The sequence below is a fragment of the Muntiacus reevesi genome, chromosome 12 (genome assembly GCF_963930625.1).
Source record: "Muntiacus reevesi chromosome 12, mMunRee1.1, whole genome shotgun sequence".
Taxonomy (NCBI): domain Eukaryota; kingdom Metazoa; phylum Chordata; class Mammalia; order Artiodactyla; family Cervidae; genus Muntiacus; species Muntiacus reevesi.
Window position 1 is genome coordinate 45,213,775 of NC_089260.1, and position 26,339 is coordinate 45,240,113.

Sequence of the window (26,339 nt, forward strand, 5' to 3'; positions counted from 1 at the left end):
CATCTTTTAATTTCATGGCTGCAGTCACCATCTGCAGTGATTTTGGAGCCCCCCAAAATAAAGTCTGTCACTGTTTCCACTGTTTCCCCATCTATTTGCCATGAAGTGATGGGACCAGATGCCATGATCTTAGTTTTCTGAATGCTGAGTTTTAAGCCAGGTTTTTTCACTCTCCTCTTTCACTTTTTTTTTTTTCCAGTGGGTTTTGTCATACATTGATATGAATCAGCCATATCCTCTTTCACTTTTAACAAGAGGCTCTTTAGTTCTTCTTCACTTTCTGCCATAAGGGTAGTGTCATCTGCATATCTGAGGTTACTGATATTTCTCTTGGCAATCTTGATTTCAGCTTGTGCTTCATCCAGCAAGGCATTTCTCATGTTGTACTCTGCACATAAGTTAAATAAGCAGGGTGACAATATACAGCCTTGATGTACTCCTTTTCCAATTTGGAACCAGTCTGTTGTTCCGTGTCCAGTTCTAACTGTTGCTTCTTGACATGCATACAGATTTCTCAGGAGGCAGGTCAGGTGGTCTGTTATTCCCATCTCTTTAAGAATTTTCCACATATTGTTGTGATCCACACAGTCAAAGGCTTTGGCATAGTCGGTAAAGCAGAAATAGATGTTTTTCTGGAACTTTCTTGCTTTTTCAATGATCTAACGGATATTGGCAATTTGATCTCTGGTTCCTCTGGCTTTTCTAAATCCAGCTTTAACATCTGGAAGTTCTAGTTTCACATACTGTTGAAGCCTGGCTTGGAGAATTTTGAGCATTACTTTACTAGCATGTGAGATGAGTGCAATTGTGCGGTAGTTTGAGCTGAGCATTCTTTGGCATTGCCTTTCTTTGGGATTGGAATGAAAACTGACCTTTTCCAGTTCTGTGGCCACTGCTGAGTTTTCTAAGTTTGCTGGCATACTGAGTGTAGCACTTTCACAGCATCATCTTGTAAGATTTGAAATAGCTCAGCTGGAATTCCATCACCTCCATTAGCTTTTTTTGTAGTGATGCTTCCTAAGGCCCATGTGATTTCACATTCCAGGATGTCTGGCTCTAGGTGAGTGATCACACCATTGTGGTTATCTGGGTCATGAAGATCTTTTTTGTATAGTTCTTCTGTGTATTCTTGCCACTTCTTAATATCTTCTGCTTCTGTTAGGTCCCTACCATTTCTGTCCTATATTGTGCCCATCTTAGTATGAAATGTTCCTTTGGTATCTCTAATTTTCTTGAAGAGATCTCTAGTCTTTCCCATTCTATTGTTTTCCTCTATTTCTTTGCACTGATCACTGAGGAAGTCTTTCTTATCTCTCCTTGCTATTCTTTTGAACTCTACATTCAAATGGGCATATCTTTCCTTTTCTCCTTTGCTTTTCGTTTCTCTTATTTTCATAGCTATTTGTAAGGCTTCCTCAGACAGCCATTTTGCTTTTTTGCATTTCTTTTTCTTGGGGATGGTCTTGATCCCTGTCTCTTGTACAATGACATGAACCTCCGTCCATAGTTCTTCAGGCATTCTGTCATCTAGCACATGTATTAACAGTTCCTTCAGATGCTCACAGCTGAATAGGGAGAGTCGATTGAAAGGACCTTGAAATCAGTCTATGTATTCCTGGGGTCGGTCAAACAGAACAGGGACTAAAGAAAGCACAAAACATGGTACAGTCCTTACTGAAGGCACTACCTGTTTTATTTTTAGTGAAGACTGACTGGACATCAATTCAATTTTTTTTTTTTTTTTTGAGCAAATTCACTGAGGATTTTAGAAATTGCCTCCAGGCAACAATCTGGGGGTAGATCAATAGACACTCTTGTCACATCATCCTCATTTTTTAATGAACAGCCTTAAGTCAGAATTGATACTTCATGGCTAGAGTGGGATAGATGTATAGCATTGGAGGTTAGAGAAGAAAAAAAGTTAGACTCTAATCAAGTTAGTGATTTTTCAAATTAAACACCCAGATAGCCCCAGATGTTCTCTATGCCTTTCCATAAAAAGGGTCCCCCCAGAAAGAATACTTGTCATTTTGAACAAAAGAGATGCTGGAAGACCAACTGCCCCATTGTGGGCAGGGAAAACTCTAATAGATAATAAGAGGAATTTCAAGGAGGAGGGAACAGCCAACTTGCAATTCTTGCCTCAAAACTCTCAGGATTAGCATGAACTGTTGTGAGTCACATGCCTTCCAGGTGTCAGAGCCTTGGCACCAAGTGTTCCACTGATCTGGAATCACATGTGATGACCACTTGCTCTCATCACCTAGTTAATTTCAGATCTTTCACACTTTCTGGAGCTGGGGAACCATCCCTGTCCTCTCAGCCCAAGTCAAGACATGCTCCTCTTCTCTTACATTGCTTCTTTATACTTTCTTCTTTGCTCTTGTTGGATCACAGCTCAAAGTTACACATTCATCAAGTATCCACACAAATATGTATCATCATCATAAGACCCCTTAGGGGACCAGGGCTGGACAGAGCTGGTTTGCTCACAATTGTATTCTCTGTGACCAGCACATCGACAGCAAGGTGTTCAGGGATTTTGTTGGGTAAATGACTAAAAAGCAAATTCGAATAAGATAGACTTTTCCATGTGAGAGATGGCAGCTTTAAACACAGTGGTCCCCAACCTTTTTGGCACCACAGACCAGTTCCCTGAAAGAAAATCTTTCTACTGGCGGGGGGAGGGTGCGGGGGAACAGTTCTGGATGACTCAAACACATTACATTTATTGTGCGCTTTATTTCTATTATTATTACACCATCTCCACCTCAGATCATCAGGCATCGGATCCCAGAGGCTGGGGACCCCTGCTTTAACGGACTGGCAATATTCAGTGTTAGGTGAGGGTGTGGAGACACAGGGCACTCACACCCATTGTTGATGGAGGCATAAATTGGTAATGGCTTCATGTACCTATAAAAATGCTCACTGTTGATAGCTGTTGATCCAAGGACTTAGCACCTGGGTATTTACTCTGCAGGCAGTAGTACAAATACGTATCTCTATAGCAACGTTCCCAGAAGTAACAGCTCGAAGTGTTGAAAAACTGGTCACAACTTAAGTACCTTTGTAAGAGGATACTGAAAAATTAAGGGTGTACTCATAAAATGAGCTTCTGCACCATGCAACTATTATAAGTTTCCCTGGGGGCTCAGTGATAAAGAATTTGCCTCCTAATGCAGGGAACTTGGTTTGATTCCTGCATCAGCAAGATCCCCAGGAGGAAGAAATGACAATCCGCTCTAGGATCCTTGCCTGGGAAATCCCATGGACAGAGGAGCCTGGTTGGCTACAGTCTATGGGGTCGCAAAAGAGTCAGACATGACTTAGGGACTAACTAACAACAAATATACTGTTAGTAACAAAACTAACGGTTAATGAGAAAAGTTAATCCCAGGTTTGTTTGTTTGTTTTTTAATCCTCCATATATAAACACAAATAAAAGTCTGGTGTCTTTTAAAAAAATAATGGAGATAGGGAATAAATCAAACCACTGGTCAGTTTTACCTCTGCAGAGTAGGGATGAGGGGTGGGTAGGGATTTTTTTAATTTTTATCAATATCTCTAAACTATGTAAACAGGCAAGCTTATAATTTAAAATACATTTAAAAAATATTTTAAAATCTAGAATCTTTGCAGAACAAGACTTATAAGGTTCACTTATAAGGTAAGGTTCACGTTGCCAAGGTTAAATTAAAGCTACGACCGGTGAGCACTGCACTAAAAAAATGGTCCCTTGAGGACCTAACATCCAGGGACCACCCAGGTACACGCTCATCAGTCTTTAAATCCTAGAGTGAGGTCTGGAAGGAAGGAAGACACAGTAAATGGAGGGAGGTCGTGGGGGTCCTGGGATGTGCTTGTCGCCGGAAGGAAGACGGCAGAATTTATTCTGCCTTTCCAAGTACAATATCCTCCCCAGAGGCTCCTCGGACAAGATCCGACGGATGTCTTTCACCTATCAGCCAAGATCTTAAGAACTCTGGTGAGGCAGAGAGTCTAGAACCAGGAGAGAAGGAAATCCTGGGCTCCTTGTCACCCCAGCCCTGTTGAGAACACCCCACGCCGCCCGCCTCTCAGATCATCCTGGCGACTGGGAAACGGGTCTGGACCCGGGGCTGCGCGGGCGACACCGACCGCATCGCGCCGGCGAGGTGACCCGGCCCCTCTCGTGGGCGTGGCGGGCGGCTTGGAGAAGCAGCCGCGCGCGCACAGCCTGCGCCCTCGAAGACCCGGCGCCCCGAGCTTGCCTTCCTCCCCGCCCTCCCGCCCCCCGCACTGCCTCGCGGGCGGCGAAGGCTACAGGGTCAGGTCCCCGGGGCTGAGGAGAGGGCGCCAGCCGCATCGCTGCTGCTCTGGTAAGTGGGGTGGGTCACGGAGGAAGCCCTGCTCCGCCGCAGGCCTCCTCTCTCCACCGACTTTAGGACCTCTGGTGGCCTCTCTCGGCCGGATGGATGCCGCCTCCTTTCCTTCCCTCCAGGTTTAGTGACGGTCGAGGCCAAGCCGGGCATTAGGGCCTCCGTCTCTCCTTCCAGCCCGCACCGCTGCGCCTAGAGGCTCGCCCCATTTTGCCAAGAGGAAGCCGCGGCTGGGGCGGCGAGGAATCTGACCCAAGGTCACCGGGACTGACCAAGGTTTCCCCCACCCTAGATGCTTCCCCGTGTGAATGTGAATGGGTCTAAGTGTTCCTTTCTCTCCCTCAACAGCCGGCGAGAAGAATAAAAATGCGGTCTTTGAGCGCCGGGTTTGGGTCTGAAAAGCCCCGCGCGTCGGAGGTGGCGTGCCTTCCCCGGGGGTAGGGACCGCCGGGCGGCGCGCGGGCGGGTTCTCCGACAGTGAAAGATGCTGGAGAAGTAAAAAGCCCCCGAGACGGTTCAGTAATCTCCCCCGCCCTCCAAACCTCGGGAGCGGCACAGGCGCCGAGACCATCCGGATCAGAGCCCTGAGGGGCGATGCCCGCTCCCCACGAGGTGTCAGGGACAAATGTCCATCGAGTCCTAGGGGTTGGACGCCGCTTTCGGCCAGGCTCGGCTTTTGGGAACTGGAAGCCGAGAGGCATGGTGGCAACCCCGGGACTCGAGTCCCAGCCTTACGGGCGCGGGTGCAGGTGGATGTAAGCGCACAGGGGCCTGTCTGGGGACCCCGGCCACACTTGCCCACGGTTATTGCTGCTCCTAGGAGAAGACAATCTTAACAGTCCCTTGGATTGCAGGGAGATCAAACCAGTTGATCCTAAAGGAAATCAACCCTTCCAGTCACTGGAAGGACTGATGCTGAAGCAGAAGCTCCAATACTTCCACCTGATGTGAAGAGCCGACTTATCTTTCCCTGATGCTGGAAAGATTGAGGGCAGAAGGAGAAGGAGGCAACAGAGGAAGAGATGGCTGATGGTATAACCTACTCAATGGACTTGAGTTTGAGCAAACTCCAGGAGATAGTGATGGACAGGAAGCCTGGCGTGCTGCAGTCCTTGGGGTCGCAGAGTCGGACACGACTAAGCGACTGAACAACAGTCTGCCTGGAGCCGCACCGGTGCCCGCCCCAGAAACCGGGCGGCGAGCGCTCTCCGCCGGGGTCCAGGGGAGGTTTGGAGAAGTGAAGAGTTAAGTGCGCGACGCCCAGGGAGCCGGGCGCGCCCAGCGCCGGCCAATGGCCGTGGTGGGCGGGGAGGAGCCGCGCCCCGGGGACCCGCGAGGGCCGCGTCCCTTCCCCACCCTAACCCTCTCCGGGTCCCGCTGCCCCGCCCGCCCGCCGCCCTCTTAAACCCGGCTCAGCCCTGCGGGCCCGCCCGAAGCCTACGGATCCTGAACCCGCGCCGCCCCTCCGCGGACCCGGGGCGTCCGCTAGCCCGGCTGCGCGCTCTCCAAGGTGGGTGCGGAGCCCTGCGTGCAGCTGTGGCCCGGGGCTGTCGCCCGCCGGGGTGGTCGGGAAGCGCAGGCAGTAGTCTCTGGCGCAGGTCGTTCTGCTCTCTCGGAGTTGTTTTTTTAACTCGCTTAAGCGGCTTTCAACCCCAAGTCGCAGGTCCTCGGGGTGAGCCGAGCGCCTTTGGGGAGTCTCAGAAGGGGACGCGTAAATGCCTTCGTCGTGGCTGACCTCTTCTCCTGACCCCGTGTTCTTTAATTTCTAAGTCACGACCTCGCTTGCTTTCCTCATTGGGCTCATTGATCTTGCCCTCGAGACCCGCCTGCCCTGAAGCGGCTCCGGCCTCCAGGCTTGGTGAACTTCTGCCCATTTTAAAAAGCTGTCCTTTTCGGGTGGGGGCGGCAGCGGCGCGGGGGCTGGAGCCAGTTCTCTCCCACCTGACCTGGGGCTTGTTCTCGTCGCCTGCTCCCGAGAGGCCACCCCAGGATCCCTAAGTCCCCGGGCGAGGTGGCGAGTTTCCCAAAGGACCTGGGGGATGTGGCGGGACTCGGCGCACGTGGGGAGCCCGCGCTGGCTCCGGAGTTGAGAGGGGAGCCGAAAGTGGCACTCACTTCTTTCACCTCCTCCTCTTTGCAGCCGGCACCGCCGGGGTCCTCGGGGTCAGACCCGGGCCTCGCAGCGGAGGGCCTCCCGGGACCTGCAGCCGGGCTAGGGGAGCGCGACTCCTACGCGATCCGATTGGGCTTTCGGCCCTGCCCTTTCTGCTAGAGACCCGGGAGCGCCCGGAGCTGCCGCCTGCCCCCAGGCGCGGTCTAGCACTCGGCCCCCGCCCCGGTGAGAGGGGAGGTCCTGCGGCTCCGACCCATGCTGGAAAAGAGTGGAGGACAGGGAAGAGGGCGGAGGAGGGAACTTGAAGCAGGTTTTGCAGGAGCCGGGTTTGGGGCGGCCGTCGAGCGTGGGTGTTGGAAATGAGCGCTGCCCGGTCACGGAGACACACGCGAAGGCGACACTTACCCGGAACTCGGTGTCGGACAGAATCCCGGCAGATTTTCGTTTTTATTTTGTTTGGGAGGGGGGCAGTGTTTTTCATTGCTGTTTTTGTTTCGTGTGCGGGGTAGGTCTTGAGGAACCGAAGTGGGAAGTTTATCCAGTTTCCTTGAACTCGGGTGGGGGAGGCTGGGCGCGCAGGAGCCGGCCTGCAGCGCCCCGCGCCCCTCACCCGGCAGCGCTTGCTTTTTCGCAGACCCGCCGAGCGCCGTGGCCCGGGGATGGCCCTGCGGCCGCCAGGGGAGACCGGACCCCAGGACAAGGGATACTACCCGCCCGCCTGGCTCCAGGGCAGCCCCCAACACCTGGCTGCCTACTACACGCCTTTCCCGGCTTACGGCCTCTACGGAAACACCCTGACCGCGGCGGAGGAGGGCTTCCAGCCTTTCCGGCCGCTGGAGGCCCTGGCCGCGTCCCCGGCTCTGCCCCCCTTCGGCTTCCGGACCGCGCCTCCCTTGCTGAGCCCGGCCCTGGCCCTGCCGAGGGAACCTCTGTGCGACCTGCCCTGGTACAGCAAGCTGCCGGCCTGGTACCCAGTTCCCCACATCCCCAGGGAGGGGCCGCACTTCCAGGACGGCAGTCGCGAGTTTACCGGCGCCGCCAGCGAGGGCTTGGTACACACCGCCGGCCGGAGCGACGGTGGCCAGTGTTGGGGACCTGAGACTTTCGTTCCGCCGCCCCCCGTGGATGCTTCGTTGTTACCGGAGAGGCCGAAGCCCTCGCAGCTGTTATCGGGGTCCCCCAGCGAGCCCTCTGAGGATGGCCCCAAACTCGTGAACCGAGAGGAGAAGACTTCTCGCCGCTACCACTTCACCCAGGAAGATCTGCACTTGGTTCTGTACGGGGTCATCCCCAGCCCGCAGCACTCAGCCCACCTGCACCACGCGATCTCGGGCCTCCTGATCCCCACCGACAGCTCCGGTAAAGGCGGGCCCCATGATGCGGGAGCCGGGGGCAACGGGAAGAGAGGTGGGAGCAGGAGGCGGTGGATCCGAGGGTGTGCGAGTGCCAAAGGTGGTGGGGGGGGTGCTTCCATCAGAAGATAGAACTGCGGAGGCCAGGCTCACCTCCGAAACTCTACCTGCATGACTCTTACGGTTGTTTTGCTTCCCCGGTGCCAATGCAGGAGACGGCGGGTTCCATCCCTGAATGGGGAAGATCCTCTGGAGAAGGCAATGACGACCCACTCCAGTGATCTTGCCTGGAGAATCCCATGGACGGAGGAGCCTGGCGGGCTACAGTCCATGGGGTCGCAGAGTCAGACACAACTTAACGATTAAACAACAAGGTTGTCTTAAGAGAAATGGCTCATGCTGTGTGTGGGCTGATCAGGTGGGGTCAGATTCTACCAGGATGCCCAAGTTGTCTCAGTGAGAGCCAGCTGCCATTCACTCTGGGAGTCTCCCTCCAGCCTTCTGACCTTAGTAAAAGTCAGCATTACCTCTGATTCTCAAGTTCCTTGAATTTGCTAAGGGGGGCTAATTACCACCTAACCAACTAGGGTCCTTTTGAGTCTAAAATGAGACACTGCATATGTAAAAGGAGCAGGAAGCCTCGAAGGGTCAAATGGTAAGCTCTAGAGAGTGGGGAGGAAGACGCCTTCTGAAGGCATTTTATAACTCCTTTTATTTAAAAAATAAGAATTAAAAAAAATAAGAATTTAATCCTGTCTTTTTCTAGGGGCTGATTCTCTTCCTCAGACTCTGGATAAGGACTCCCTTCAGCTACCAGAAGGTAGGCAGGGCTCCTGGCTTGGATTTTTTTTTTTTTTTTACCAGCAGCAAAAACAGTCGGTTTCTTCACTGACTTTCTTTCCTACCCTGGGTCTCCCGCTAGGTCTCTGCCTCCGGCAGACGAAGTTTGGTGAAGTCGCACATTTTGGGGTGTTCTGCAGTAGTCTTGTGGCCAAAGGAGTCAGGTTTGGACCCTTTCAGGGTAAAGTGGTCAACACCAGCGAAGTCAAGACACACGGAGACAATTCCCTGATGTGGGAGGTAAATTTCTTTCTGATGGGTTGTCGGAAAGTGGGGAGGAGGGTCGCTGGGGATAAAGCCTGGCCTCTGCCCCTCTGGGAGAGGGGACCCTCTCCGCAGTAATCAGCTGTCTTGTGCTGTCTGTTTTGCAACATAAAGAGAAGAGAAGGCAACTGCAGAGCTGCTAGGGCTAGCACCTCCACGTGGAGTCTGTGTATCTTTTCAGTGCCTTAAGGCATTTTCATCTGAAGATTAGCCCCGGAATACAAAGAGCCCAATACCCTAGGTTATATTTATAGATAAAACAAATACTTTAAATATTACCGCGTGATGCTAAGAATATGCCCAAAAGGACAAAGACCAGATTTGAAATTTTTGCTATTATTTGTCTTATGGGGATTTTTAAAAACAGCTACTCTTAACTCTGTATGAGGCATGATGGTAGGATTGCAATTTGTCAGACTGTATCAAATTATCCTCCCTTGCCTTGAATTTTGAGGAATATACTTTAGGAAAATAATCTGAAATCCAGACTTCCCAGGATCTGTTTGTAATACCAGAGCATTGAAGACTGCAGAATTACCCACTGGAGAGAAAGAATTAAATTATATCTCCAAAAAAATAAATAAATAAATAAATAAATAAATTATATCTCCATCAATACACGAAAACTCATTTGAGATAAAAGACCAAACGAATTGGTTGTCTTGAACTGATAGAATTAAATGTAACCTCCTGTTCCCTTTGCTTCTGTTTATGAAATTAATATATGCTTACCCTAGAAACTTGGGAATCAAGAGGTGAGAAAAGTAAAAACCTTTTAAAAATGTCACACCACCTAGACCGATATCTTTCAGCTAATAAATCCATTTAGGCTTAATAATATGGATAATAAATATATTCAAATAGATCAAGTGTGAGATTTGAATTATACATTTTTAATAAGTAAATTTATTTTCTATGTCAAACCAAAAGAAAAATAAAAGGTACATTTCTAAAGTTTGTTTGATTCCATTTAGATCTTCGAAGATGGTCAGTTGAGCCACTTTATTGATGGGAAAGGAGGTGCGGGGAACTGGATGTCCTATGTCAACTGTGCCCGTTTCCCATCGGAGCAGAACTTGGTGGCAGTACAATGTCAAGGGCAGATCTTCTACGAGAGCTGCAAGGAGATCTACCAGAACCAGGAGCTCCTCGTGTGGTACGGAGATTGCTATGAGAAGTTTCTGGACATTCCTGTGAGCCTGCAGGTCCTCAAGCAGGGGAAGCAGGCGTCTGGGTCCTCCGAAGGTGAGTGCACACCTTTGCCTCTTCCAGTGAGGTCCTCTTAGTCAAAGGACTGGGCTCTTTGCTCAGACCAGCACCTTCCTGCAGCTTCTCCACTTGCTTGTGGAAATCTGCCTCCCAGCTCTAACGTACAACCCCAAACTCAAAGGCGTCTCTAGCCACATGAGTCTTGCCCAGCTGAAGGAAGATGCCCTCTTTTTTCCAAAGCTGCTGACACTACTGCTATTCACCAGGATATCTTTTCTTCTACCCTTTCACCCGCTCCCAGAGAGTAAAATAAAAGTGAAATAAATGGGTGCAACCCCTGCCTTAGATGAGCCAGCTTCTGATTCATCTCTGCAGAGGCTCACACAACTCAGGAACTCACTGTTTTTTTCATTAAATTTTTTTTTATTAAACTTTTTATTTTGTATTGGAGTATGACTGGTTAGATCTTCCTTGGCGGCTCAGGGAATCTGAGTGGTAAAGAATCTGCCTGCAATGCAGGAGACATAGGTTCAATCCCTGAGTGGGGAAGATCCCCAGGAGAAGGAAATGGCAGCCCACTCCAGTATTCTTGCCTGAAAAATCCTCTTGACAGAGAAGCTTGACAAGCTATAGTCCATGGGGTTGAAAAGAGCTGGACACAACTCGGTGACTAAACAGCAATAGCGTAGCTGATTAACAATGTTGTGAGTTTCAGGTGGACAGCAAAGGGTCTCAGCCATACAGAGAGCACTGTTTTTCAAATGGTGGCTTGCAATGTTAATAAGGTGGGAAATCAATTTGGTGGTAGAGATCAGCATTAAAGAAGAAAAAAGAATAAGAATAAAATAGAATAGAAAATATTGATGTGAATCTCACTTAAGCATTATTTGGTGAGGCTTTTGTTTCACATGGATGTGTGTGAACTGGGTCTCAAATATAAAATGTTTTTCTTACTGGGTCTCAGTCCACTTAGAGGAGCATGGAGCTAGACTCTTGCTCTCCAGTTTTAGCATTGTGTTAACTTGTGGGGCCCTTTCTGAAGGTGCAGATTCTCATTCCAGGCTGGGAGATTTTGCATTTCTATCAAGCTACTAGGGGATGCTGCTGCTGCTGTTCCCTGGACCAGATTTCAGTAGCAGGGAGCTGGAGTACCATCAACCCACTCGCTAGGGATTTGCATTTTAAAAAAGCTTTCTGGGTTGATTTTTATAACCACAAAAGCCTGGGAACCAGTGATCTCATAGGTGGGACCAGACAAATGCAAATTAATATGTGTTACCAGGTAGAAGACCATCATCCTGTTCTGTTAGGACAGATGTCATAAGTAGCAGGGAAAAGAGAATGTGAGTTGCATTCATTATACTGCAGTGATGGTCTGCATGCCAGTCTCCCTGCTAGACTAAGACCCTTCAGGGCAGGAGACAACCGTAAACACCTTAATAGCTCCTGCTCTGAATTCCCACCTGTATTGAAGGAAGGTGGAAGACTAGACTAGATTGGGAAAAACTGCTTAGGGATGTGGTGAAATAAGGGATGAGTTTTGGGCTTCCCAGGTGGCACAGTGGTAAAGAATCTGCCTGCCAATGCGGGAGACTCAAGTTTCATCCCCAGGTCTGGAAGATCCCGTGGAGTAGGGAATGGCAACTCACTGTAGTATTCCTGCCTGGCAAATTCCAGGGACAGAGGAGCCTGGAGGACTACAGTCCATGGGATAGCAGAGAGATATGATTAAGCATGAACACATGCTCACCACAGTTTAGGGAGGGAGAGGCAAGACAATCCAGGCTTGGGGAATAGTGAAGGCAAGGGCAATAATATGTTCACCAAGGATTAAGAGGTGAACGATGAACAATCTCTTTCTAGAGCCCAAATAATGAGGGGCTGTTGAACTGTCTTCTCAGTACCCCAGCTTATGGATGGTGTGGGGATGAGGGTGAGGGGTGAGCTGGCAGAATTCTCTGGGGTCTGGGCTACACAGTTGCCCCATACTTGGCACCAAACCAAGCCTTTTTAGTCACTTCCCAAAAGGTCCCAAGCACTGTTGAAACAGAAGTGCAAAATGGATTTGAGAAAGATACATGCTTGACAAGTCACAAAATAGAATCATTATCCTTTTGAAAAGTTATTCAGCACTATGTATCAGAGCTATTAAAACGTTCATAACCTTTGATGTATCAGTAATACTCTTCTGGAAATTTATCTTTAGGAAATACTCCAATGGGAAAAGCTTTGTCCACAGGGATTTTTACTACAGCATCATTCTTATTTGTGAAAAGTCACAAACAAGTGCCCAATAGTAGAATAATTATTAAGTAAATGATGGTATATTAGCATGACATCAGAGATCACAATCATAAACAACAGGGATAAGGGCTTACAATGGTCAGTGGGGAGAAACCCCAGCAGGTGTAGTACCTGGTATAGTAACCCCACCTGTACGACACTTCTTTCTTTTTTTAAATATTTATTTGGCTTCACTGGATCATAGTTGTGGCATGCAGGTTCTTTAGCAGAACTTGGGATCTAGTGCCCTCACCTAGGGACAGAATCCAGGTCCCTGGCATTGGAAGCGTAGAGTCCTAGCCACTGGACCATCAGAGAAGCCCCTGTATTACACTTCTGAACCAAATTATATCTGATGCTTATTACATACGATCATATGTATTTATGATAACTTGTGACAGAGAACTTGTAAACAACTCAGTTGGGAAGACTAATGGATAAATTCATGGTTTTCTGTTAATGAGAATGGTTGGGAATAGAATTAGAAGGAAAGAAAAGTCAGCATTCTTCTATCCTCTCAAAAGAAACTTTTTGTTTTTGTTTTATCCAAGCCTTTCCTTGAGACTTGGTGGGAGCCTTCCCCTTTAAGGTCTTGAATGGGAGGTAAGGGCCTGGGCCCTATGTGGGCGGGTTATCTTGAGTTTGCAGACCCTCCCAGTGTGTGTTTTGGGGGGTAGGGGTGTGGAATGTGTAGACAGTTCTTAATCACTACTAAACTCTATCTAAAGAGTTGTCTAGGTGGAGCAGAAAGCATCAATTTCAGTTTTAGGAAACTGTTTGGCTTAAAAAAATTGAGATGGGAGGGAAGAGGAAGGAAAGGAAACAGGACAAAATTAGGTTAAGATAAAATTTACAAGAACCCGAGCCAAAAACGTAGGCGGCTGAAGCCTAATTAGTAAGGGTTCTGTGTCTTTTCTGCCTAAGTGGTGGTTCTTATGCAAATTGACTATTGAGCCCCTATTCTGAATTTTGGTGTGCCTTCGGGCTTTAATTTGTAAAGACCCGCTGACCCTGTCTTTTATACAATCCTTTTCCCACCCCGGAAGCAGGAAGGCCAGGTATTTCTAACCAATGAAAATTTTAGCTCCGAGCAAAAACCGTCCCAGCGGGGACGTTCTGAGAGTATTAGCACCTCAATGAAAGCGGTAGACGGGACTGAGCTATGGATCATCCTGGGGGTGGTGGCTGCCTTCCTGCTTGTTTACTTAATAAAATGATTTCTTTCCTTAGCCACTTGTTAAATGTGCCTAGGACACAGTTATTGACTAACGAAGCCCCCAGTGGATAGCTTTCCTGCTGTCCCCAAACTAACTAAAAAATTTCCACCTACACACTCTTGCATATACTCAGTCCTGGCTGCTCTCTGCCTCCCTGGGGCAGAGGCAGTGAGGTTTCATTGATGCATTCATAGTCAAAACCACTTGATCCTCTGGAATCCAGAGTGTCCTCAGCAGGAACGCTTTTGTAGGTGGCCCCAGTCCTCCCCCTCTCCACCCCAACACATAGACACCCCTGAGCCTGGCATCTCCTTTGGTAGATTTGGCTGCACCTTCTCTAACCTCTCCCCCACCTCTCTCCTCCTCTGATGAAAACGGATTTACCTTTCTCAGTCTTATCTGTCACGCAGTGATAGTGTCACTTGTTGGTTTGAACTCGGTAAGTGTTAGGGTTAAATTAGTCATCATAATAACCCCATGTTTTAGTTCTGGAATCTTCCCCAAAAGCTCAGAGAAATAAATTGTTAGCTAACAGGGTACCTAAGTCTTTGTAAATGGGGTCCAATGGAGCAGCACTCAGTGAAGCCTGGGAAGAAGCTCTGGGTGCCCATCAAGGCCCCAAAAGGGTGAACTGCTTGAACTTGTAGCTCAGTCTGATCTGAAAATCACAAATACAGTAGGTATTTGGTACATGAACCTTGTAACACAGGCCAGTTAGGAAGTAACTATAGGACTGACCTACTCATAAATAGGGTTGGAGTGAAGGGCGTCTTCAATAAATATATTTCAGGAACAAAAAGGAAAAGGAACCTATAGATTAAGATATCGAAGGGACATAGTAACTGTGGACAACATGTAGACTTTGAATCCTACACTGAACCAACTGACTGAAAAATAAACAAACATGAGTGCGTGTATATGTATTATAAACAAATATATATGTGTTTCTATCTATTAAGGAATAAGGTTTTGACAGTTAGGTATGACAGTGGCTTTATGGTTATGCTTTACAAAAAGTTGTTATCAGGGACCTGCATGGCAGTCCAGTGGTTAAGCCTGCACTTCCACTGCAGGGGACGCGAGTTTGATCCCTGGTCAGGGAACTAAGATCCCACATGCCGCCTTGCCCCCACGAAAGTCATCATCTATTAAGGATTGTGGGCTGAGGTGTTTATGAAACAAATGAGAAATTGGTATTAAAGATAATCCATTGTGGGGGGAAGTGATGTGAGTCAGTCACTGTCAAAACCTGATGTTTGGGCCCAAGAGGGTTTATTCTATTATTTTGACTTAGGTATTTGTTTAAAATTTTTTCCCCTGTGTTTGACAGAGTCTGCAGAAGGGTACAGGTGTGAAAGATGTGGCAAAGTATTTACCTACAAATACTACAGAGACAAGCATCTAAAGTATACGCCCTGTGTGGACAAGGGTGACAGGAAATTTCCCTGTTCTTTATGCAAACGATCCTTTGAGAAGAGAGACCGGCTCCGGATCCACATCCTTCACGTTCACGAGAAGCATCGGCCTCACAAGGTAAGAGTTAGGGCAGCGACCCATCTCTCTCCAGCACTCTGCCTTCACGCTTCTTCCCCAAACTCCTGGTTGCACCCCGAGGGCCTCCTGGCTGCAAGTTACTGGGATGGGAGGATGAGACAGGGTCTCTGAAGGAGGTGACGGTGCTGTGAAAGGGCAGACATGGACCAAATGTGATGGTCCATGGACCAAGATATGATGTCTGGGTATTCAAGCTGGCGGATGCATGTAGACAGGGGCAGAAGAAGGGTGTCCTACATGTGGGCCATTAAAGGCCTTGTAGACAGGTGGCTGTGAGCAGAACCTAGGACTGTGGAAGTATCTGGTTTATTTCCAGGTGGGGTTGATTGGGGGTTGGGGTCGGGGGTTGAGAAAGACCTTGGCGTGTGGTTTTAGGTAACTACACCTTGTTCCATAATGTGTTCAGGCATTTTTTTTTTTTTAATGTTTTATTGAAGCATAGTTGATTTACAATGTTGTATTAATTTCTGCCATACAGCAAAGTGACTCAGTTATACACATGTATACATTCGTTTTCATATTATTTTCCATTATGGTTTATCACAGGATATTGAATATAGTTCCCCTTGCCATACAGTAGGACTGTGTGGTCTATCCATCCTATATATACTAGGTTGCATCTGCTATTCCCAAACTCCCAATCCTTCCCTCCCCCACCCTCTTCTCCATTGGCAACCATAAGGACCTCTGTCTGAGAGCCTGTTTCTGTCTTGTAGATAACTTCATTTGTGTCATATTTTAGATTCCACCTAGTAGTGATATCATATGGTGTTAGTCTTCCACTTTCTGACTTACTTTGCTTAGTATGATAATCTCTAGGTCCAATGTGCAGGCCTATTATATTGATAATTACAGGCATGGTCCAAAGGATGGATGGCTTCTGTCCCATGCCAGGGACTTTGTAAGGAAGAAAAAAACACTAGTGCATTAGAGAGCCATTGTCTACCATTCTGGGTGCCTGGTGGCTCTGCCAGCCTTGGTGCAAGAAAGTGCTGACTACCACTGGTCTTAATTAGGATAAAGAGGATGGGGCTTGGGTACAGACCGACAGATTCAGATTAGACTTCAGTGCTATCAGGACTCCTACCAGCCCCACTTTACTTCATTTGAAGAAATAAAACTGCTCTTCTCTTCACAGCGAAGCTTCTGGAAATATTACAATCACTGTGTTATATACAGCTGTAAAATCTGAGTAGTTTTACAATTATCTCAAATTGTTTTTGTAAATCTAAGAATATTTTAAATTATTAAGACAGTGAAATCATTTCCTACCTATTGTTGTTCAGTTGCTCAGTCATGTCCAACTCTTTGCAACCCCATAGATTGCAGCACACCAGGCTTCCCTGTCCTCACTATCTCCTGGAGTTTGCTCAAATTCATGTCCTTTGACTCAATGATACCATCCAACCATCTCATCCTCTGTCACCCCCTTCTCCTCCTGCCCTCAGGCTTTCCCAGCATCAGCATCAGGGTCTTTTCCAATGAGTCTACTCTTTGCATCAGGTGGCCAAAGTATTGGAGCTTCAGCTTCAGCATTAGTCCATCCAGTGAATATTCAGGGTTGATTTCCATTAGGATTGACTGGTTTGATCTCCTTGCAGTCCAAGGGACTCTCAAGAGTCTTCTCCAGCACCACAATTCAAAAGCATCAGTTCTTTGGAATTCAGCCTTTATTCTCAGCTATAGATTGGCAGAGTAAAAAGTTATACTATCCAATATTCTACATGTAAATCAATAGGGAATTGGTTATATAAATTTTGGCTTATTAAGCACAAACAAGTTGCAAGATATTTATGGAATGATGTCACTCAGAATATCATGTACACTGTATATAATGTTTACATAGAAATGGAAGCACAATTGGAAAGAAACCATTAAACTGCAGTCTCTCTGGGAGTGTGATAGAGAATAAGGCCAAGCATGATTTTTATGTCTTCACCTGGTAAACTTAAAATTTTATTTTTTATCCGCAATTTTTATTTTTTAACATGAGCAAATAATATACGCTGGAGATAAAAAGAAAACAAAGACCACTAGATATGCTATGGCCCAAAGTTATTTTACATATAATTTTTTTTTCTATATGTGTATGTATTTTTAATACACTTGGGGTCATACTGATTTTATGTACTTAACAAATCCACTGTTTTGTGCATTTCCCCCAATATGACTGCAGTGAACAATATATATAAATCACTCTGTTTTTCATTTCTGATTATTTCTTTGGGGTAAAGTCCTAGAAGTAAAAAGATTGAGTCAAAGGTACAATTTTAAGGCACTTGAATTAAGGTACCACACACCTTTCCAGACAGTCCAACCAGCTGGGCTTACAGTATATGTAGTCAGTAACCCCAGCTCTCCCACAATAATATTATCCTTCTTATGTTCACATTTTTGTAGATGGAAAGTGGTATCTTGCTTGGCTTTGCATCTTTGTTATTTATGAGTTTTACATTTTATTCATTTATTTATTTTTAGTTCTACCACTTTATTGCTACCAACCCATTTCCCTCCACCCTCGTGCACACATGCTCAGTCATGCAATCCCATGGACTTCAGCCTGCCAGACTCCTCTGTCCGTGGACTTTTCCAGGCAAGAATACTGGAGTGGGTTGCCATTTCCTTCTCCAGAGGTTTACATTTTAAAATATATCTTCTGAGACCTTCCTGGTGGTTCAGTGATTCTGATAAACAGTAATCGAAAAAATAAGATATATTTTCTTGGCTAGTTTGTATTTGTCTTGTGGTTTGTCTGTTTATGCCTGAAATTTTAACAGAATGTGTTAAATGTTTCTTTCTTCTTTCCTTCCTTTTTTTTTTTTCCACCCCTGCCTACTTTGTAGTCAGTAAAAGACAAAGTATTCTTTCCATCTGAAGGCACAGATCCTAAACTCAGAGGAATTCTCCTGCACTTTCCGGGTTTCTTTTTCATTTGGTTTCTTTTTCAGCCTACAGAATCTTAGTTCCGCAAATAGAGACTGAACCCCCACCCCTGCTGTGGAAGCTTGACGTCCTAACCACTGGACCATCAGGGAAGGCCCTCTCTTGTACTTTCCTGGGCTATTATCTATCTTCCATTTTTGTTCCATTTTTGTTTTAGCCAAATGTTAGGTTGAATCTACTTCTTTGTACTTATTAACCTTTAATTTTTTTTCATCAGCATTCTCTGAGAGTTCTCAGCCTTCGTTTTTATGTCATATTTTAGTCTTTAGCAGTCAGCTGAGCCTATTGAATACAGCATTTCTATTCTGTACATTTTCATTGTTTATTTTTAATTTCCAAGAACAGGTTCATGTTCTAATTGCTTCTCTTTCATTTAAAATTGATCTGTTCTTTTTGCAATGTTAACTTTTAACATCTGACTATTTTTGCTTTAGTAATGACAACATGGGCTTCCCTTGTGGCTCAGCTGGTAAAGAATCCGCCTACAATGTAGGAGACCTGGGTTCCATCCCTGGGTTGGGAAGATCTGGAGAAGGGAAAGGCTACCCACTCCAGTATTATAGTCTTGGAGAATTCCTTGGACTTGTGTAGTTCATGGGGTCACAGATTTGGACATGACTGAGCCACCTTCACTTTCAATGTCGATACATGCTCCTTATTAAAACTTCAAGTAGTAAAGAAAAACTAGAGAAGATTGTTAAAAACCACCCCCAAATCCCACCATCTAAAAATGCCTAGGTTCATTTGCAGAGACGTGGATAGACCTAGAGACTGTCAAATAGAGTGAAGCAAGTCAGAAAGAGAAAAACAAACATAATATCGCTTATATGTGGAATCTAGAAAAATGGTTCAGATAAACCTATTTTTGCAAAGCAGACATGGATACCAAAGGTAGAAGGGGGGTGGACTGGGAGATTGGGATTAACACTACACTACTATGTATAAAATAGATACTCATGAAAACCTACTGTGTAGCACAGGGAACTCAGTAATCTGGGGTGACCTAAATGGGAAAGAAATCCAAAAAAGAGAGAGTGTGTGTGTATACACATATACACGTATACAAGTGTGACTGATTCATATTGCTGTGCATCAGAAATTAACACAACAGTGTAAAACAACTCTACTCCAATAAAAATTGTTAAAATAAATAAGTAAATAAAAATAATAAAAATACCCAGGCTCCCATGTGTACCCATCAGAACACCTGCGGAAGAGAGCCCAGAAACCCAGTAGTTTCTTTTACCTGGTTCAGAATTCCTGAGAAGATTGGACAGGAGTCATCAGAACCAAGAACACAGAGAAATGACAGGAACTGTTCCTGCCTGTCATTCCTATAGCAGTTCATTCCTATAGCGGGAGGCTGGCTATACTGCATGCTCTCACCCAGAATTGCCCTTTTTTTCGGTAGGTACGTGTTTTGCGTCATCTGTCACCTGTAGCCACTTTGGCCTACGTATCTGTCCCCGCTCCCACGAGATTGTTACTCCCTGTCTTCTTGCAGAGTGTGGAGAGGTTCTCCATAAATACTTGGTGAATTCATGGCTGAGGGCTTGCAATTGCCTCCCAGCCTTGTGAGAAAGGCAGGGCAAGTATTTCACCCCTGAGGAAAACTGAGCAAAGACTCCGAGTTTAACTTATTTGTTCTGGTCACCCAGCTACCTTTTGACAGAGCAGGACAGACTCGGGCCTCTGTTACACACCAGGGTTGGATATCTAGGCAGCTGACACCCAGAGACTTTCGAGGAATTGCTTGGAGCCACAGCGTTGAGTAGGCTCTGGACCAAAGTGTGGTGTCGGATTCTTCCCCAGAGTCCTGTGATGCCCTCGCCCGTCTCCACTAGACCCTCAGCCTGCGTCTGCTCCATCCTCTGCCTACAGATGTGCGCGGGATAAATGTAGTAGTTCTCCCCCACCGCCCGGAGATAGACATATTGGCGAAGTTAACTTCTTAGGGGGAAACTGTGGTTTCAACTCTATTTTTCTTTTCTGTCTTAGTGTTCTACATGCGGGAAATGTTTCTCTCAATCTTCCAGTCTAAACAAACACATGAGAGTCCACTCTGGAGACAGACCCTACCACTGTGTGTATTGTACTAAGGTAAATGGAACCTTCTTTTTTTTTGCCCCACTCCACACAGTGCACCGCACACAGCACGTGGGATCTTAGTTCCCCGACCAGGGGTCAATCTCATCTCCCTGCATTGGAAGGGCAGAGTCTTAACCGCTAAACTGCCGGGGAAGTCTCAGTGGAACCTTCTTTTAAGGAATCTGCCTTGAGACCTGTTTGGGTGTCCATGGATAAGAACTCATAGAACAAACCCTGGCTTATAATGAGTCCCTGGTAAATTAATTCATTAGCCCATCCCCAGTTTCCACCCCAGATTATATTCATGTTTGCTTACAATGATCGGATACAACCTACTCTTGCCAAATTGGCACTTAAGGCATTTGTTATGAAATAGACCCTAAATTTATAGGATTACAATGATAACAGACATGAAGTACAGACTTCCTTTTTTTTTTTTTTAAGTACAGATTCTTAAATTTTGCTGATCTTGGTTTCCAGAGCACTTTTGCTGAAGTAGCATCTAATCTTGTTAAACAGAATACTAATTTGTAAAACTAAAGAGACAAATATATCATGGTTAGGGGTTGCTGGGTTAGGAACAAAAGTTTGACCACGCTTTAAAAATATTATACCAAAAAAAAAAAAGAAAAAAAAAATATTATACCAAAACATCTCATGTCCTATTTTGATGAGGTAAATCTGGGCTGTCCAATGTGTAGTGACCCATTAACCATATGTGGCTATTTAATTTACTAAAAATGAAATAAAATTTAGTAATGCGGTGGCACTAGCCACATTTCAAGTGCTCAACAGTCCCACCATTGATGGCTGGCGACCACCACATTGGCAGAGACATAGCATTTCCATCATTTTAGAAACTCTTATTGGATACACTGGAATCTGCTATTTCTGTCATCAAGCCATTTATTTTTTTTTAAATAATGTAGCCATGAAAGAAATATAGTCTCTATTAGGGTGACTTTTCGGAGAAAGCAATGGCACCCCACTCCACTACTCTTGCCTGGAAAATCCCATGGATGGAGGAGCCCTGTAGACTGCAGTCCATGGGGTCACTAAGAGTCAGACACAACTGAATGACTTCACTTTCACTTTTCACTTTCATGCATTGGGGAAGGAAATGGCAACCCACTCCAGTGTTCTTGCCTGGAGAATCCCAGGGATGGGGGAGCTTGGTGGGCTGCCGTCTATGGGGTCACACAGAGTCGGACACGACTGAAGCGACTTAGCAGCAGCAGGGTGACTTTTAAACTTCCCAAAGAGGAATAAAACAGGAATAAAACTGCCTGGCTTAGGGAAATGGATACCACCAAAGAAACTGTGTCAATAGAATGGAAATAATCAGTGTAGCAAATTGGGGCTAAGACAAAACTAGACAATGTGCAGCTAGCACAGACCTAAGGAGGGTGGCTCTGGACGAGGAATCTGTCCTGAAGGATCAATGTTCTCCTGCCAGATTTCCAGAGCAGGCTCAAAATATCCCAGCACCCCTCCTCATCCTGGCGTTCTAATTCTGATCCTCACCTTGAATTTCTGGCTAATCTGGAAATGAGAGATGCCCAAAGGGGTGACTCAATGCACTTGGGTCATAAATGAGCTGTTTGATGTTCTGATTTTTTTTTTTTTTAGCCACTTATTTTTGGCTCCGCTGGGTCTTCGTGGCTACACAGGCTTTTCTCTAGTTGTGGCAAGCAGGACCTACTCTCTAGCTGTGGTGCAAGGCTTCTCCTTTCAGTGGCTTCTCTTGTTGCAGAGCACAGGCTCTAGGGCTCACAAGCTTCAGTAGTCGCAGCCCATGGGCTCAGTAATTGCAACTTCCAGGCTCTAGAGAACAGGCTCAATAATTGTGGCGCACAGGCTTAGTTACTCCTAGGCATGTGGGATCTTCCCAGACCAGCAATCAAACCTACGTCTGCTGCATTTGGCAGATAGAACTCTTTACCATTGAGCCAGAGGGAAGCCCTGAGGTTCTGACTTCTAGTTAGACTCCTCTCACCTAAGCTGAAGGAGACTGTCCTTATCTGGGTGTCCTAGGCACCTACACCTTGTGCTCCTTACTGAGCAGTGGTCCAACCCCACATGGACCCAGTCCTGAAACTCCAAGGTCACTGGTTTAACTTGGTGTTTTGTATCACTGTCAGCAGACTCCCAAATTGGGGTCATTACATCTCTAGTAAATAGAGAGCTGTCACTTTGAAAGTGACAAAGATCAGAGCAGAGTATTGAAATGAATTAGAGGAAAGGTTATAAGTAAGGGAAAGAAATGAGATGGCCATGTAAAAACAGCAAAGCACTTGTGAACCTAAAATAGTAGAACTACTCTGGAAAAGTGTTTGGCAGTTTAAGAACTAAACTTGTAACAACCATTCAGCCCCGCAATTGCTCTCCTGGGCATTTATCCCAGAGCAGTGAAAGTTTGTGTGTTCATGCCAAAACCTGTACACAAATATTAATAGCAGCTTTATTCATAGAAACCTCAAACTGGAAATAACTCCGATACCATTCCATGGGTAGGTGATTAAACAGACTGGAACATCCACACCATGGAATTCTTCTCAGCGATCAAAATGGGTGAGCTGGGACTTCTCTGGTGGTCCAGTGGTAAAAAATCCACCTGCCAGTGTAGGAGACACGGGAAAGATCTGTGATCCAGGAAATCCCATATGTTGCAGAGCAACTAAGCCTGTGTGCTCGAAATATTGAGTCTGTGCTATATAGCCGAGAAGCTGCAACTAGCGAGCCTACCTGCCACAACTACTGAAACCCATGCACCTAAAGCCTGTGCTTCACAACAAGATTAGACTGCAGTGGAAAGCCTGAGCACCGCAACTAGAGAGTAGTTGCACTCCCACTCTGCACAACTACAGAAAAGGGCCTCGCAGCAACGAAGACCCAGCACAGCCAAAAATAAATAAATAAATAGTTTTAAAATAAAGGATGGGCTATTGTACATGAAACAACTTGTGTGAATCTGCAAAAAAAATTCTGTGGAGAACCGCCGATCCCAAAAGGTTATACTCTATGCTTCCATGTACATAACATACTCAAAATAATAAAATTACAGAAATGGAGAACAGATTAGTGGTTGCAATGGCTTAAAAGTAGGAGTGAAAGGGAACTATATGTGCCTGTCACAGGGCAACATGAGGGTCCTTGTGATGGAAATGTTCTGTTCAGTTCAGTTCAGTCGCTCAGTCACATCTGACCCTTTGCAACCTCATGGGCTGCAGCATGCCATGCTTCCCTGTCCATCACCAACTCCTGAAGCTTGCTCAAACTCATGTGCATCAAATTAGTGATGACATCCAACCATCTCATTCTCTGTCGTCCCCTTCTCCTCCCACCTTCAATCTTTCCCAGCACCAGGGTCTTTGCCAGTGAGTCACTGCTTCGCATCAGGTGGCCAAAGTATTGGAGTTTCAGCTTCAGCATCAGTCCTTCCAATGAATATTTAGAACTGATTTCCTTTAGGGTGGATATAGTCCAACTCTAATATCCATACATGACAACTGGAAAAACCATAGCTTTGACTAGATGGACCTTTGTTGGCAAAGTAATGAAGTAATGTCTCTGCTTTTTAATATGCTGTCTAGTCTGGTCATAACTTTTCTTCCAAGGAGGAAGCATCTTTTAATTTCATGGCTGTAGTCACCATTTGAAGTGATTTTTGGAGCCCCCCAAAATGAAGTCTCTCACTGTTTTCATTGTTTCCCCATCTATTTGCCATCAAGTGATGGGAACAGATGCCATGATCTTAGTTTTTTGAATGTTGAGTTTTAAGCCAGCTTTTTGACTCTCCTCTTTCACTTTTATCAAGGGGCTCTTTAGTTCCTCTTTACTTTCTGCCATAAGGGTGGCATCATCTGCGTATCTGAGGTTATTGATATTTCTCCCAGAAATCTTGATTCCAGCTTGTGCTTCATCCAGCCCAGCATTTCACATGATGTACTCTGCATAGAAGTTGAATAAGCAGGGTGACAGTATACAGCCTTGATATACTCCTGTCCCAATTTGGAACCAGTCTGATGTTCCATGTCCAGTTCTAACTGTTGCTTCTTGACCTGCATACAAATTTCTCAGGAGGAAGATCAGGTGGTCTGGTATTCCCATCTCTTGAAGAATTTTCCACAGTTTGTTGTGATCTACCCAGTCAAAGACTTTGGCATAGTCAGTAAAGCAGAAATAGATGTTTTTCTGGAATTCTCTTGCTTTTTCGATGACCCAGAGGATGTTGGCAATTGATCTCTGGTTCCTCTGCCTTTTCTAAATCCAACTTGAATATCTGGAAGTTCTGGGTTCACGTACTGTTGAAGCCTGGCTTGGAGAATTTTGAGCATTACTTTACTAACGTGTGAAATGAGTGCAATTGTGGGGTAGTTTGAACATTCTTTGGCATTGCCTTTCTTTGGGATTGGAATGAAAACTGACCTTTTCCAGTCCTGTGGCCACTGCTGAGTTTTCCAAATTTGCTGGCATTTTGAGTGCAGCACTTTCACAGCATCATCTTATAGGATTTGAAATAGCTCAACTGGAATTCTATCAGCTCCAGTAGCTTTGTTCGTAGTGATGCTTCCTAAGGCCCACTTGACTTCGCATCCCAGGATGTCTAGCTCTAGGTGAGTGATCACATCATTGTGGTTATCTGGGACATGAAGATCTTTTTTGTTTAGTTCTACTGTGTATTTTTGCCACCTCTTCTTAATATCTTGTGCTTCTGCTAAGTCCATACCATTTCTGTCCTTTATTGAGCCCATCTTTGCATGAAATGTTCCCTTGGTATCTCTAATTTTCTTGACTCTTCAATGTCTACATCCTGGTTGTGATATTATCCTATAGTTGTAAGATGCAACCATTGGGGAAACTGGGTAAAGGGTACCCAGAGTCTCTATTGTTTCTTCTAACTGCATATGAATCACTATTACTCTAAAGGTTTAACTAAAAAAAAAAAAGAAGAAAGAAACCAACAAGGTACCCATGTATGCAAAGACAGTGGCCAATGTTAGCAATTCCTTCCATAATGCAGATCATCCTGGAGTGTGATCTCAGTACCACCTGCTTAAATGCAGCTGCCTTCTTACCCAAAAGAGCATACTTATCAGGTCAACCTGCATTTTTGACTAGACACCCAGGTGATCTTAGCCATTGAAGGACCACTGTCGTAACCAGTGGCATGTCCATCATGTCCTTCTTATTAAGGCTACTCCTGGTGACCTAGAGTGCCCTATAGCATTAAAGCCCAGAATTTGTTGACTGGAGAACTAAATGGTGATATCAGGATCAGTGGGGGCTTCTGAGGTGGCTAAGGGGTAAAGGATCCGCCTGCCAGTGTAGGAAATGTGGATTCAATCCCCGGGTCATGAAGATCCCCTGGAAGAGGAAATGGCAACCCATTCTAGTATTCCTGCCTGGAGAATCCCAGGGACAGGGGAGCCTGGTAGGCTCTATAGTCCATGGCATTGCAAAAGAGTCGGACACAACTTTGCAACTAAACACCACCAAGGATCGGTCACAATGAAATTAACTCCTTTGTTTCACAGGTGGATGGTATTTTATTTTTTCCTCTGCTTTCTGTTCCCTGCAGAAATTCACTGCCTCTAGTATACTCCGCACGCATATCAGGCAGCACTCCGGGGAGAAGCCCTTCAAATGCAAGTACTGCGGTAAATCTTTTGCATCGCACGCTGCTCACGACAGCCATGTCCGGCGCTCGCACAAGGAGGATGACGGCTCTCCCTGTAACACCTGTGGAAAAACCTTCTCAGATCAAGAAGCCTTCCAGTCCCACATGAAGTCTCATGAAGACTGCTAGCCCTCAGAATGTCTGAGGACAAGGCCTCTGGATGTGTCTTGATGTTTCTCATGTTCATGGGTATATCTCACAAACCAGTGGTAGTTATATTGAGATGAGAAACAGAATAATGGAACTGACCAAGCAGTAGAATTTACCAGATTTATTAAGTCTGTAGTTTTAACAGCTTTGGCAGGAATGATTTTTCACGGTTTCTAACAAGAATGGAGTTTGGGTGAATTCATCTAGAAGGAGTGAAAGGCTGATGGTTTAACAGTGCTTAAAGGTCTGGAAACACACCATCAGCCCTGAAAGGGACTATTTCAT

The 26,339-nt window shown here is 45.9% G+C and overlaps 1 protein-coding gene across 1 annotated transcript; it reads left to right on the plus strand.

Annotated features, from left to right (window-relative positions):
- Positions 1–7,133: 7,133 nt before the first annotated feature.
- PRDM14 (PR/SET domain 14) lies at positions 7,134–26,033 on the plus strand. Its single transcript, XM_065902592.1, has 7 exons — positions 7,134–7,833; positions 8,593–8,646; positions 8,749–8,906; positions 9,905–10,175; positions 14,970–15,172; positions 20,135–20,236; positions 25,806–26,033. Exons 1-7 carry the CDS (start codon positions 7,134–7,136, stop codon positions 26,031–26,033), a joined length of 1,716 nt encoding a protein of 571 aa, XP_065758664.1.
- Positions 26,034–26,339: the final 306 nt, after the last annotated feature.

What these genes read in the sequence shown, in the direction of transcription:
- PRDM14 (XM_065902592.1), top strand. Translation starts at nt 7,134, where the DNA reads ATGGCCCTGCGGCCGCCAGGGGAGACCGGACCCCAGGACAAGGGATAC. An exon ending in ACAATTCCCTGATGTGGGAG is followed by an intron (nt 8,907 to 9,904) that starts GTAAATTTCTTT and finishes GATTCCATTTAG; the next exon opens with ATCTTCGAAGATGGTCAGTT. An exon ending in GGCGTCTGGGTCCTCCGAAG is followed by an intron (nt 10,176 to 14,969) that starts GTGAGTGCACAC and finishes TGTGTTTGACAG; the next exon opens with AGTCTGCAGAAGGGTACAGG.